Raw genomic sequence first — 14,753 nt, 5'->3', positions numbered from 1 at the left:
CTATGCATTTACTCCACTCAGAATATACTGCTGCACTCGTTATACTAGGGGTGGCCAACTCCAGTCTCAATGGCCATAAACAGCTCAGGTTTCAAGGATATCCCTGCTTCAGCACATGTGGCCTAATCAGTGGCTCAGTCAAAATTACTGAGCCACCTGTGCTGAAGCAGGGATATCCCTAATCCCTGCTTTATATTTTTTCCCTTAGTTTAGCTTATTGAATTTTAATATATATCTCGAAGATTTGAGTGCAGATGTATTTTGAAGGGAAGCCAATATGTCTCTCCCTGTTTATTTATTTATCAAATGTTTTACCAGGAAGTAATACATTGAGAGTTACCTCTCGTTTTCAAGTATGTCCTGGGCACAGAGTTATGATAACAATACATGGTTACATTAAATACACAGAGGTTATACAGTCAATTCACAGAAATTTCATGGACACTTATTGTTGGAAAATTGGGTACAGGGGATTTCAGATTCAACTAGAGCAGCTTTAACATCACCAAATGGCAGCAAACAGCTCACATCCTTTAGCTGCCCTTCGACTATGCCAAAGGCTGTCCGCCTTTGGGGTGACGCAGATGTAGACTGAAGGGGTTCAGATTGAATGCAGCTCTGGTTTCAAAGTCCTTTGTCCTCCTGAGTCATTAACATTCCAGAGGGTAGGGCTGATGAAACACATAGCAGTAAGCAAATGCATATATTAACCCTTAGCACGCTGGTTCTGTGCAGAGGGGACCAGCTCTTGGGGAACCCCATCAGGCATCTGCCATGCCTATACATGGTATATTTTCTGTTCTGTCTCACCTCCTGTATGATTTGTAGGGGATTTTCAGGAAAGGGTTTCATATGATTGGTCAAGTAGGTCCCATAGAGCAGAGATCTTTTCATTCTGAAGTATATACAAACATTATTAGATTGAGGATAGTGTGTCAAATTGTTTCTTAAACATGCAGGAGTTGATGTATGAAGACAATTGACGGCAGCAGCATCATTTTCATCGTGTATCTCTTTATATCAGTGTATCAATGTACTTTGCTCCAATCTTTCCTATGTGCAGCAGCGTGCAAGTTGTGGATTGTCAAGAGGATCAGTTAAATAAGACAGTGCACACATACAATGGTGATGAGAAATACCAAATTCTGTGTCTGTCTCAAAACTAAGGCTAAGGCCCCGCTCCCTCAGTCAGCGCGCCCGCACTGCAGACAGGCGGGGCGCTGACAGACACAGATCGCGATATGCGGCCTTTAGGGAGCCGGAGCGGGGGCGTGGTTTAAGCGGATGGACCCGCTACTCCCCCCCCCCCACGGGCTCGGTCTGCAGGACAGGAGGGAGCAGCTGCGGGCTGCCGGAAGGTAAGCAGCTCCCTCCCCCTTCCCCCACAAATGCCCTCCTCACACACGCTGACACTGAGACACACACTCACAAACCACCCCCTACCTTGTGTAGGAAGCTGTCTGACAGCTCCCGCCCCCGTCGCTGATTGGCTCATCAGCGCACCACGTGACACGTCACCGCTTGGGATCACAATTTTCTTGCATCCCCTGGCGGCTGACGTGTCACAGTGCGTAGTGAGCCCGGCAGCGAGGGGGGACTGGGACCGGCTCGGGAGGATTCCCCTGCTGGTGGGGAACGCTCACGCGGCCGCCCGCACCGCCGGGCGCAGCGGGTCCCAGCCCTAAGGTTTCATAAACAGTTTGCATCTAAAATAAAAACTTTCTTATAGACAGAAAATGGTCCAAAACCTCTAAAATAAAATGTGTTTGCGTTGATACATCTGCCCCCCTGAATAAATAATTGTGTTGTCATTTATGCATAGGCAGCCAAAGCTGGGATTGAAGCAGAACAGACATACAGGCATTCAAGACAGGGACTGGATGAAATATACACTGAAGCCTGTACACAACTTCATGAAGAATCACAGCTGAGACATGTGAGTCTGTATCTTTGTTATTGTCTATGCTACTGGCACCAACTCAGTGTAGCTGATAACATTGTCAGCAGGTAAATGAAAAAGACCTAAGGTTTTAACACTTGCAGGTTTCAACACTTCCTACAAATCAGTTCTGAAAACTTTGACTTGTCGAGTAAATCAAACTGAAAAAGGTGGGACGTTTGAATAATGATTAACCTATCCTTGGCGTATCTTGCATCACTTTGCCATTTTTACCATTCATTCAAATATACAAAATTCATCATCATAATTAATGTAGATTAAATGGTAATGTACGTTAATGGAATTGCCAGATTAGTGAATAAGTCATCCTTTGTTATTTACTGCGTAGCTCACATTAGGATATGCCGGGAGCCATCAAAGCACGATCTGCGCTATCACGGCCGAATCAGCGATACCTGCCATTAAAGTCGATAACAGACATCGCTGATTCGACGTGATAGCGCAGATCACGCATTGATGATTGCCACCCATTGTCTTGTTTTATAGCAGGCAACATTTTTCCTTCTGTAACCAGTGTGAACACAGGAATGTATTATGTTGTTTCCCACAGTGACATATGTATCAGTTTATATATCAATGAACACAAATGATCATTTTGCCATTAAATTTACTTCATTCAAGTGTGTGAAAATTCATGCAAATTCGCTAGAAAATCCCCCCCAGAACACAGTAGGGATAATAATTGGCACTTTTCACCCTATTCAATAAATATTATGAATGCAAAAAGATTGCTACAAAAAAATCTCACTCGCCTGCAACTTCAAAAGACTTCTGTTTGATGTGATATTTCTTTGTCCTGATTGGAGGGAGGCATTAATTTGACATACGTCTCTCTCTCAGTGTCATATAAGGAGAGAGGAACTCCCTCTCCAAGCCAAAATGAAAATCGATAAAATCAACACATCACGTGGTTTGGACATGTGAGAATGTGTTTAATGAATGCGGCGAGATGTGTTTCAGTGCGATATTGCCAATTGTTACACGGAAACTCCCTTCTCGCACTTTAATTGAACATGTGCCTTACAACGCCAGTTTACTGCTCCATTTTGTCCCCACTTTCACCCACTTGTGATTTGGAGGGTAAGAGGCCTTAGTAAGGAGGCAGAGGGGTGTGCATACACTGAAATGTTTCTAAATTGACATGGAAACGTTTGTGACATCTGAGACCTCATTTGACGCTGGGACTCCAAAAGGAGCAGGAGTGCGTCAGCAAGGAGGCAGCAGACACAGGCAAGTGCATTCCCATTGGGTCCGATAGGCCAGAGAAAGCGGCAAAAGCATATGGGGATGGAAATTTTTGCAACCTTTGGCCCGGGCCTAATAGGAAATCTGACCCTGGCAGTAATTTGCTGACCCTGTATGTATAACCTTAGATACAAAGACGAGCACAAACCTCAGTGAAGTATGTAATTTTACTGGACACAAAAAGATTAAAAACACAGATTTCCGTGAACAAACAGCAATTATAAACCAAGGGTAACAGAGAACTGCAGTCAGCATTGGCGGTGTTGAAGCGGGGCTCCTTCTGCTCTCCCATGCATCTCCGTCCGTGGGGACAACTAGGTCCTTCAGTCCTTAGACATCACGTTAGCTCGTTGACGTTGCAACGTCTTAGCGTTTTGATGTCACCACTGCCGGGCGGATCAGGAAAAGTTGCCATTCTCTCCCTCGCTCTGGTCAGCTATAAGCTCCCACAAAGGTGGCCAAAAGAGAGCTACCCTACGCGTTTCGAGGATTCTCCTCTTTGTCAGTTGGCGTCATCTTGTTCTAAACTCAGCAGATCAGGATCATGCACAAGCTGTGATTGGTTCAGAGATCACTGGAGGAAAGATCACTCTATTTACAACTTTCTCAAAGACAGGCGCCTATGTTGGGAACCTACCTGACTAATATCACCCCTGCATGATAGTACTGCATCAGGTCAAACAGACTAATGAATAATTTCTTCTGACTGGCTAAGAATACAAATTGCTTCTCAAGCAGAGTAGTTTTCACATTAAAGAACAAAAGGATAGTACCTTTCATACAAATTAAGCCATACTTACTAAGTGATGCTAAGCCATAAGGCAACTTAGGCTAATGACTTGAATGGGCTTTAAACTCCCTTACAAAGCTTGACACAGTAAATATGGCATCAAGGTGCTATCATTTTAATACACCTTGTATATCCTTCAATATCATTGTTTTTAGGCTCATTATGCCTAAGGAATAGATGTCGTTCTAAAAACGTACATTAGCTTGCTTGAGGGGTATTTTCATGCTTAACCATTGTGTTTTAGTCTCTCACTGTACTTGATGCAGTGCCAAGTTATAGGAGCCATGTTGACCCTGAAAAAGTCTAGGATTGTTGTAAGTTGTGATACCTATTTATACAACTTGAGAGTTCTTTAGAATTATAATACGCGCACAGTGCTTTTGAAACCTCACAGGTCTCCTCTTCGCGTGTGCTGTGCTACCTTACCTGTTTTTGTTGCTGTTTGTTTTTACCTTTTATAGGATATTGAGAATGAATTTGTACCTGTCGGAATGCAGCAGGAAATTGAACTTGCAATGAGGTTGTTAGAGAAAGATATTCATGAGAAGCAAGATACCCTCATCGGGCTCAAAGAACAACTAGAAGAAGTAAAAGCAATTGAGATGTACCAGAAAATGCAGGTATGGAGACATATAGAATATATAGGTTTATATTTACGAAGCCGTCTTCTGCCTTAAGACATCTTCTGGTGGTAGAAGATGCCTTACTGCCCATTAACTTGAATTTGCTGTGCGGTGTCTTCAAACACTGGAAGTTTTCTCAGGGCAGAAGACTGCTTAGTAAACATGGACCATAATGTTGCTGCATATTCTAACTGATTTGAATGACAGATTTACACGCACAAACCTGTAGAAACACAGACCAGCCTTCCAGTAGAACTGCTAGAGGAAAGCACATTCAAGATTGCTCGAGATAGTCATTAGCGAGTCCTACATGGTAGAAATGACCAAACTAAAGTATTATATCCGTTGGACTATGATGTAACAGGTAGGGAAACTGGCTAGATTAGATGAGACAAGTGACTTTACCTGCCTTTTCTGTGGTGGTTCCACTTATGTTTTTTTTTTTCTTATAGTGGGGAAGCAAGGGGTCTCCTCCGTACCTGATCCGTGGTCATTTCAGCTCCAGGGACCCCTGCTGTCTGAAATACTTACCGGCGAAGGTGCTGCCAGTAGCATCCCTGGCTGGGTGAACAATATTATAGAGGCCTATATCTCCCACAGCATGGGAGCCAATAGGAAGACGCAGCATCATGCGTTGTGGCCCTTGTCACGTGGGGAGATTTAAACCTCCATGGAGCCCGGCAGTACCCGCTACAGAGTTAAATATTACAGGGATCAGGGGGTCCCCGGAGCTGAAATTAATGTGGTTGAGCTCTGAAGAGCCCCAGCTTCCCACCCAGTGGAAATATTTTTTTTGGGGGGAAGGGAATCTGAAATCCAGCTTTAAAAATATTTTACCTACTGATCAGCTCTGATATAATCAGAAACATAACAGAGGGTATAATGGAGAATGTGACCTTGTCAGATCACACCCTAAAATTAAAGGGACTGAAGAAAAAAGTGCAGAGGACAACTTGGTGCATTAACCACTTCCTCAAAGGAACCCCAGAAGTTACAGATAAAATGAAAGACTCAATAGACCAATATTTTGCCTCTAATGCAACTGTCACCAACCACGATTGGGCTTCCCATAAGGCAGTAGTTTGGTGGAATTTTATTAGCATAACCTCTTATATAAAAAGAAGGAAGACGTACAAGGGTAGACCTGCGAGATCAAGCGAAAAAACAAAATGCATATTCTTAATATTTACGCAATAAAAGATGACTCTGGAGCCCTACACCAGAAAAATAAATGAGGAATATGTCAATTACTACAAATCACTTTATGATATAGAGGACAGTCCAAGACGCCACAGTTAAGTTTACGTCAGTTGAGGACTTCCTGAAAAACTGCAAACTTCCTAGACTAACTGTGAGAGAGGCCATAAACAGAGAGACTAATTTCCTCAGAATAAATAAAAATGGTTATTAAATCTTTGAAAGCCTCAAAAGTCCCATGCCGCGACGAGTTCATGAATATTTACTATGAAAAATATGCCCCCACCCCGATCCCTCACCTACTGCAAGTCTTCAATGGAATCGCTTGAGGTCACAAAGCCCGCCCTCTCCCCCCCCAAAGACTTGCTGACAGCTGCATTCACAGTGATTCCCAAAGAAGGCCCCACTCTATGCCCCAGCTATAGGCCCATTTCATTCAGTAATGTGGACATTAAGATATTTGCAAAAATCTTCGAAAACAGGTTATACATTTATATAGACTCAATACCCGGATCGTCATGGGGTTTCATCCCAGAGAGGCAAGCAGCAGACAAAATCCGCAGGATAATTATGCTTAGTCCCCGCTGGCGCTGAGCGTGCTCATACTTAGAGTCCTGCAACTTGCGCACGCGCGGGGGGGAGGAGGGCGGGGCACAATTGCGGGCTATCTGAGCAAGCGGGAAAGTATAAAAAAAATTATTTACAAAGGCGCCGAGCGTGTGCCCGTCACGCGCGCGAATTGCGTGAGCCGGAACATGTATATATATATATATATATATATATGCAAGTAACTGTGCCAAGCACAACCCGCTCAGCGCCAGCGGGGACTCAGCCTTAGTGTTGCATCATTGTAGTTTATCTGGAACCCCCCTTGTGGTCTTAGGTGGAACAGCTTTTGATCGAGTTAGCTGGTCCTACATGTTTAAGATCCTGGAAAAAGTGTGTCAGGGTCCAAAGTTTAGAAATGGGATTAGAGCCCTATACTCAATCCCATCGGAAACAGTGAAGATGTCTGGGTTTTCCTCTAGCCCTTTCCAGATTCACAATGGGACTATGCCCTATATTTCCAATTCGTATAGAGGGCCTATTATCCAGAATCAGATCAAACGAGAGAATTAAGGGGGTGACCATAAATGAAATAGAATACATTTCGTTATTAGGATTCTTGTAAATTAACCCCTATAGTGCCATGTGACACAAAGGCTGGCATCCACATGGCCCTAATGACATTCACTGAACGTTAAAGCAGTTTTGCTAATGCCTTGAGATGATCACAACAATGGATCATTGTGAGCCTCAGCAATAATTAGTAGATTAACCTTCCTCTTCTGTTCCTGTTAGCAATCATATGGCATTATGATGCCACAGACATTCTTGCATTGAAAGGGTTAAAAGGGATCATGACTGTCATGATAATATCATGCGATATTGGGTATTTTAATCAATCTGGCACACAAGGGGTAAACGTTGGTTACAAATTGCTGTAAAAATACAAGAATTGTGTTTATGGCCTGTCAAGCCAGGCTTGTGTTGTATAGGACTGTTTGCCAGAGATGGGATTAAAATATGAATTTCCTGATACTAGAATAAACAAGACCCTTTTAAATCCCCCCTTGAAAAGCATTTCTCGCAGGGTTCTACAAGGAGCGTGACTAGCCCTACCGTTCAAAAGATATGCAATATAAAATGATGGGCCTGAAAACAATCCTGAAGAATAACGAATAGATATGAGTAACAGTTGCAATGAGACACATGCAATAAGACCAACCAACCTTCATGTTTAGGAGGTGGCAAGGGACAGATATCCAATTGTCGCTCAAACTTAGAAGCAATCCGGTCAAAATTAGTGTTGTTATATTCTGCAAACACACCTAAACTAATTGATATGAATCACATTATTCCAACTATTATACGAAAAGTTATGAAGTCTTTTATATATTGAGTCAAACTTAAGAAGTCACCATGAAAGGTTTTTTTCTTTTAAGTTATAAAAATGTAAACCAAGTGGCTGATTGATGACAGGGGTGAGCTTATGTTGTTTTCAATGGGAGAAGAGTACATAAGTCTTACCACGGTATAATGTAAATCAGAATTCAACAGATATGTGTTTTGGGATCAGACATGTGAGTTCTCATCTTATCTACGCTAGTGACCTCTCTGGGAAAAACTTATGATGTGGGACCGTATAGGGATTCTTGAAGGTTTATCTTTTTATTTTAAGAAAATGCATGCATTTATTAGAACTGTATGTTCTTGCAATAATCTTTCTGTAACCTAAGCACTGTATATATTTTTTATATTAAAGCCAAACTTTATTAAGAAATACTTTGGGCTCTAAATTAACTGTTTCCACGCTTTTTAGAGAGTAAAGTAAGTTTTCGTACATTTTGCTACAATAGATATTTTGTGTGTTAAGTGCATAGTTTTTATTTAGTAAACAGGGACCGGACCGGAGACTCTGGCAAATACATATTTCTTGCATTTATCTTTGGTGGTGGCAGTGGATAGATTGCAACCGAGTAACAGTAAATATGAACTAATTTGAAGTACCTTGTGAAGGAGAAAGGTCAGTTGGTTAGTTTAGCGGTGTGTATTAACCATGGTTGCATACATAAGTCACGGGCTCACAAGTGTGCTGTTCGTGATAGATGGTATATGGGGATGGATTGAGGGGAGATATTGTTCATTAGAGGGACCTTTACAAAGTGAAAAGTGGGCCAGTTTGCGAGCTGTTTATTAACCCTTGTCCCATATACAGGTCACGAGCTCCCAGGTGTGCCGTACATGACAATGGTTTTAACTTAGGTGGAGTTATATATGAAATTCTCCCATTTTCAAAAATTGGTGCAAAAATAGGACTTGTTTCTTCAACTACAAAAACATTCATTTTTACTTGATAGGTCTGGCACTAGTTTTAAATCAGATTATATTACAGTTTTGCAGACAGGAGACTTTTATATATAACCCCTATTCTCGCTTTCTTGAATTCTGTATGATCAATAAACTTTTAGCACCAGAGAATTGCAAAAATCCTGTTAAACTTTTACAACAAAGACAGAAAACATAAATTGTGTGTACACATGTATGACAAAAATAAAAGGGATTCACCGAAATAGAAAACGCTGGATATATAGAGACAGATATGAAGGTCCATATTAAGTGCAGCCGGGTGCTAGAGAAAGAGAGGTGGTTTCTGTGTTTCAGAAAGCTGACAAATACCTAGATATTTAGAGCAAATATCACTTGTGAGCACATTCACATGTTTCAGACAGGTCTGTGGCCCTGCATTTCCCCCTTTATCTCTTTACATAGTGCTTCCACAGCAGTCATGGAATAGATATTTATAGGAAGGGATCCAGCTGTAATTGATAAGCTTGACTGCAGCAGACAAATAGAATGTCTGACCAGGAATTGCAACTCTCTTGCACGAGGCTTTAGCTTTTCAATTAGTGAACTTTTAGATATCTATTATTTTTGTTAAAGCAGCAATACGCAAATGATATATATATATATTTTTTTTTATTACAGGTTTGAAGCACGGGGTCTCCTAGAGACATTAGTTTAGATTTTTTTTTATAAACAAAAACACACTGCTTTGAAGTTCTAAAAAAGAATGTATAATTACTATGAAGTGTTACTCCATAAGAAACTTTTTGGGGTTAGAATAGTGTTACTTCATAAAACACTTTCCGATGTCTTGCACCTTAAAGCCCATTCATTTGAATTAACTGTAAAGGGATATATTTATGAAGCCGTACCAGGTGGTGTCTAATGGAGAACGGCTTGGTAAATGTGGCCCAAAATATGTTAATTTCATATACTTGTAGCACTTAATAAATTATAAAAAGCAATATCCAATTGAAAAATATTCACATTCAAATTGCGCGTGTACAGTCATTTGAGTTTGATTGAGGCAAGTATAATCAGAGAAAATATTAAGTAAAATATTTGTTTCTGTGTTTTTTTTTAACTTTTGCATCTGTTTTATTTCTTTTTTTAGAATTCAGAAGATGACATTAAAGAAAAACATGTCATTGATAGACTGGAAGAGAAGAGCAACCACATGACAGCCACTATGAAACAACTGGAACAGAGGTACAATAGGCATTTGGAAATGCAAAATGAATAAGCAGTGCTATTCCACAAGACACCTTTTAAGTGAATGGGTCGTATTTATTAAGCCGTTGGAAGGTGCCTTATTGAGTAGCACTGCTTAGTAAATACAGCCCTACATCAGTCATTGGATAACCCAGAGGGGGGGGGGGGGGGGGGGCTGGGTGCAGTGCTTAAAGGCCCCACGCTCTCCCCCACAACATTTAAGTCAAATGCCGGGAGAGAACGTGGGGCCTCTGCAAGTCCCTTACCTTGTCTCCGGCGGCATCCATGGCAACGTGGCGTCATATCAGAAAACACTGGCGGGGGTGAAGATGCGAGCAGGCAGGGGGCACAGAGGAAAAAGAGTTTGCGCACCCCTGAGATAACTAATATTGTTAGAACAGTGATTCATTTGAATGGAGTTGAAATCTGAGCAAAAGGTTGTTTTACAGCAGGCCTGCACAACACGCGGCCCGCCGCTTTCCTCCTCCCGAGCCCCCTTTCCCTGCCCCCACGAGCCGAGCCCGTTCTCCCTCCCCCTACGAGCTGAGCCCGCTCTCCCCTTCCTCCCCGGGGGAGCCGAGCCCGCTCTCAAATGCGGCACTTCCGGTGCCCGCTGCTTGCTAGCGCACTCCCGCCGTGATCGGAGGCGAGGTGCAGGATGTGATGTGCAAGGGGAGGGGGGGGGGGGATAATGTGCAAAGGGAGGGGGGGTGATGTGCAAGGGGGGGGTTGATGTGCAGGGGGGGTTGATGTGCAAGGGGGGTGATGTGCAAGGGGAGGGGGGGTGATGTGCAAGGGGAGGGGGGGTGATGTGCAGGGGTTATGTGAGGTGCAGAGGGGGGTGATTGGAGGTGCAGGGGGGAGAATGATGTGAGGTGCAGGGGGGGTGGGATATGTGTGGTGTGCAGGGGGTATTGTGTTTGATGTGGAGGGGGAGTATTATGTGTGTGGGTGAGAGATGGGGGTATGAGAGATAGATGGGGAGTATCGCAAAGGTTGATAGTGAGGGGTTCTGGGGGAGATATGAGGATGATGAGGGGTGCTGGGGAGATTATGAGGATGATGATGATTATGAGAGGTGCTGGAGATTATACCCGTGCAGCCCAAATTTTTTTTCCTTGGAGCAGTTCAGGCCTGTTTTACAGCATATTTAATAATGGCAAAAATGTATGGGGTAAGTGGCCCCAGTTAACCAGTGCTACAGAGCATATGTGACCCACAATAATTGTAAAATAATGTTTTTAACTGCGTTTTAAACCGGATCACTTGGTGTGGTATTGCATGCTTGAGGCTATATGCATTGAACCCCTATATGGCACCAGGTATAACAGAGATGTGCGGAGTTGTAAGTGGGGAGTGTTTAAACCCCCCCTTGACCTCTGCAGTTTCCCTGAATTGAATAATCTTGTATGCCTGGGGTGGCTCTCATTTAAGCAGCAGGTTTACTCACATGTGGTGTGAATGCCGGTTCTGTGTGCTCCATAGCTGACAAGAAATGCAGAGTGTACCTGTTCCGGTTTGGAAGAGGTGTTTCAGCGGGCACCACGAGGCAGGAAAAACGTAGCAAATGCTGGACTGTTCTGTAGTGTTCCTTTATTGAAGCATAGTTAAAAAGAGGGGGGGAAAAGGATGCCCCTGCACCTCTAACGCGTTTCACCCAAGCATGGGCTTTTTTTTTTTTTTAAAAGCCCATGCTTGGGTGAAACGCGTTAGTGGTGCAGGGGCATCCTTCCCCCCCCCCTTTTTAACTATGCTTCAATAAAGGAACACTTTACAGCACAGTCCAGCATTTGCTACGTTTTTCCTGCCTCGTGGTGCCCGCTGAAACACCTCTTCCAAACCGGAACAGGTACACTCTCTCTCTATTTAATAATGGCCTTTGGGTCTATGAACCTGTTAGTACGAGTCTTACTGCTACTTGCCTGGCTATGGTCTTCCCACTAATGCAAAACTTAGCAGTGAAAATGAAAAGTGCCTGCATTTGCCTTTCAGGAATAGGCAAAGCTTTAGAGTTGAACCTTTCGATTAATACATCTATAGTGGGTTGTGACATAGTTTATTAAATGAACAGGAATTCTTTTTGGATTAAATTATAGTGTAGTCTCTATACAAGAGCAAATAAAAAAAAAATTAAAAGAAAGGGTAAGTATTGTTTTCCAAGAATAAAATACACACTCCAGATTAGTGCTATTATTTGTGATTACTTTTAGCATGCACCTACTGTACTAACATGTTTTTCTTTCTCTTCCCTCCTTTTTTTTCGTTTCATTTTTCCCAATGTGTTTGTTTCTCAATTTATTTTCTGTTTATCAACAAAGCGACAAAGACTTGTTTAGTCAGACTAGAAGCATTACAATGTCTTATGTGAAGTGTGCTAGTTCTGAATCTGCTCCACAGTACAAACTTATTAAAGATATATCTTTCTAACGTAAGCGCTAGATCCACAAAGCTGTTAAATCCTGGCTCATGTGATGTTACCTAAAACAGGAACAGATTGTGTTACGAAAGTTAACATGGTCTCTTCAAAGCTAATTATATGTAATACAACAGTCTTTATAGCGCTTATTAGGAAAGCATTTAACGTCACGTTGTCATGTTAACTTCCAATAACGTGACTTTAAGTACTCCTTTGCCTTACTCTGACCCAAACCCTGAAGTAGGTCTTTAGCTCAAGCTGAAACTGAGTGGCCAGGGAAGTAACTCCAGTGTTATACCCATCAAAGCCCTGTATAAGCCCTCTTTCAGGGACTGGCTGTGAGCAACACCAAGTTTGAATATGACCTAACTAACGTAAATGTTAAGCTTAATGAACTGTAGTGGATATGCAATACCTCATTTGCATATCATTATCACGAACACTATGCTCATTACTGGAGAAACCATGGCTTAGCACAGGACTGGCTAAATCTGGTCCTCAAGGGCCACCAACGTTTTCAGGCTGGCCCTGCTTCAGCACAGGTGTCCGTCTTCGACGTAACATCATGTTATTGTCCTTTGATACATTGTTAGCCTTAACGTGATGTTAAGTTGGCACCAGGTTAAATGACTTAATGGAGCTTTGTGGATCTGAGCCATAGTATTTATTTGGTTAGCGATATTTTAAAAAGTAAATAAAAGAATGTATAGATTTTCTTTGCATTTTGTTGATATTAACTAGAAACATATTTGTTATACATTTACAAGTTTGTAATAAATTACTAAAAGTACATGTTATGCATGATTATAGCCATCTGTATACCCGCCATGATATATGGCAAAATTCTAATAAATAATTTTAATTATGCATTTTTATATTGTGTGGATTCTTCAGTTTTGATTTTCAACGCAAAAAAATTGCTTCTCCATTTTATTTTGTCTTGTTTACTTTGGTATTCTTGTTATAAACCCCCCCCCCCCCCCCCCCAAAAAAGTGATTTGAATAGCACCAGTTTACAAGATGGAAAGGTTCTTGGTACAGTAAAGAACCAAGAAAATACATTTAATAAGCAAACAAAGGAACAATTGTAAGTGACCCCCATCTAATAAAAGATCTGTGTATGTAAATATGATTTTTATGGTTTTAAAAGTACAGCTAAGCTTTGTGTGGTAGTGTTTCTATATAAATATGTATATCAATTTTCAGAAACTAGCAATGAAAAAATATTAATATTTTATGACATCCTTTAATGCGCTATAAATGAAAAAAAATCTTATTATCAATGAGAGGTTGAAAGTACTATTGCGCAGAAATTACCACTGCCATTATTGTACTATAAAATAAATACAGAACAGTAAAGGGAAAAGTTTATTTTTTTGGAGTGCCAGAGTTATTCAATATACACCAGTTATGAAACTATTCAACATGCCACGAAGAGCCTTCCCACAACTGGAGATTTTAAGTCTTTTCACCCGATTAGCACTAAACTTCTCAAGCATCAGGATGGCAGCGTTACAACGTATTGAGTAACGGGTTGGGGTGCACGAAAGAGTGCTGCTTCGAGTTCTCCCACCACAATCTAACGCCGACAGCGGTTAACTCTAGATCAACGTGCGCTACCCCTGATTAGTGAATCCTGCAGCTAGTGGTAAGTGGGTATTGAGAGGGCGGTCTAATTAGTGTTACACATTAAGGGCATGATTTACTAAACATGCCAAGTTATTTAAGAGATTTTTTTTTTTTCCTTTTTACATTTGCTGTGGCTTAATCTTGTTCAGTAAATTTGCACTCAAGACTATAGACATACAAGACAGAGGTGCATGAACCATATGCAAAACAGAGGCTTCATGTGCCAGGTGACAAATTGTAAGGATGGCTTTATACAATGCATAGTGTACACCAAACATGTCAAACTCAAAGGCTAACCCGGGCCAAATAAACAAGGTTTAAGTTTAGGTGGGCCGCAAAAAAACAAAAACTTCAATTTTCATAGAAACTTAGGTTTATTTCAAAAAGTACAGTATAAAAAAAAAAAAACCACGAACAACGATAAAATTAATGTTTTCTTCCTGACACTTGGCATCTTAGACCCTCTCTCTCAGACAGACACACAGATACACAGACACGAGAGCAGCAGTGGAGCAGAGGCAGCGACGGATGTGAGTGACTGGGGGGAGGGGGAGGGAGGAAAGGCATGCAATCCGTGCAGGACAGGCACATTTACAACTAACTCCCTCCCCCCCCAACCTTCTCCTATCACCCGGGGCAGAAGGGGATGGGACACCGTGCAGCCACCAGCAGGCAGAGGAACGGGGAGGCAGACACACACACTCACCGTGTGCTCTGCACAAAGCGGAAGCCCCACCTCCGGCTTCCTCTCTGCCTGCAGCCAATCCCCTGCGGCATGAAGGGGGGATAATGGGG

At 42.0% G+C, this 14,753-nt stretch overlaps 1 protein-coding gene across 2 annotated transcripts in view; it reads left to right on the top strand.

The window, feature by feature from the left end:
- The window catches only part of RUFY2 (RUN and FYVE domain containing 2), a 31,200-nt gene extending 17,993 nt beyond the window's left edge, over positions 1-13,207 (top strand). For both annotated transcript variants that reach the window (XM_075610898.1, XM_075610899.1), the window contains 4 exons: positions 1,823-1,936; positions 4,457-4,615; positions 9,816-9,910; positions 12,232-13,207. In XM_075610898.1, coding sequence (XP_075467013.1) covers positions 1,823-1,936; positions 4,457-4,615; positions 9,816-9,910; positions 12,232-12,340 — 477 coding nt within the window. In that variant the 3' untranslated portion in view covers positions 12,341-13,207. The remainder of the gene's footprint in view (positions 1-1,822; positions 1,937-4,456; positions 4,616-9,815; positions 9,911-12,231) is intronic.
- Positions 13,208-14,753: the final 1,546 nt, after the last annotated feature.

The sequence above is a fragment of the Ascaphus truei genome, chromosome 8, assembly GCF_040206685.1.
Source record: "Ascaphus truei isolate aAscTru1 chromosome 8, aAscTru1.hap1, whole genome shotgun sequence".
Taxonomy (NCBI): domain Eukaryota; kingdom Metazoa; phylum Chordata; class Amphibia; order Anura; family Ascaphidae; genus Ascaphus; species Ascaphus truei.
This window is presented reverse-complemented; position numbering and strand designations above follow the sequence as displayed.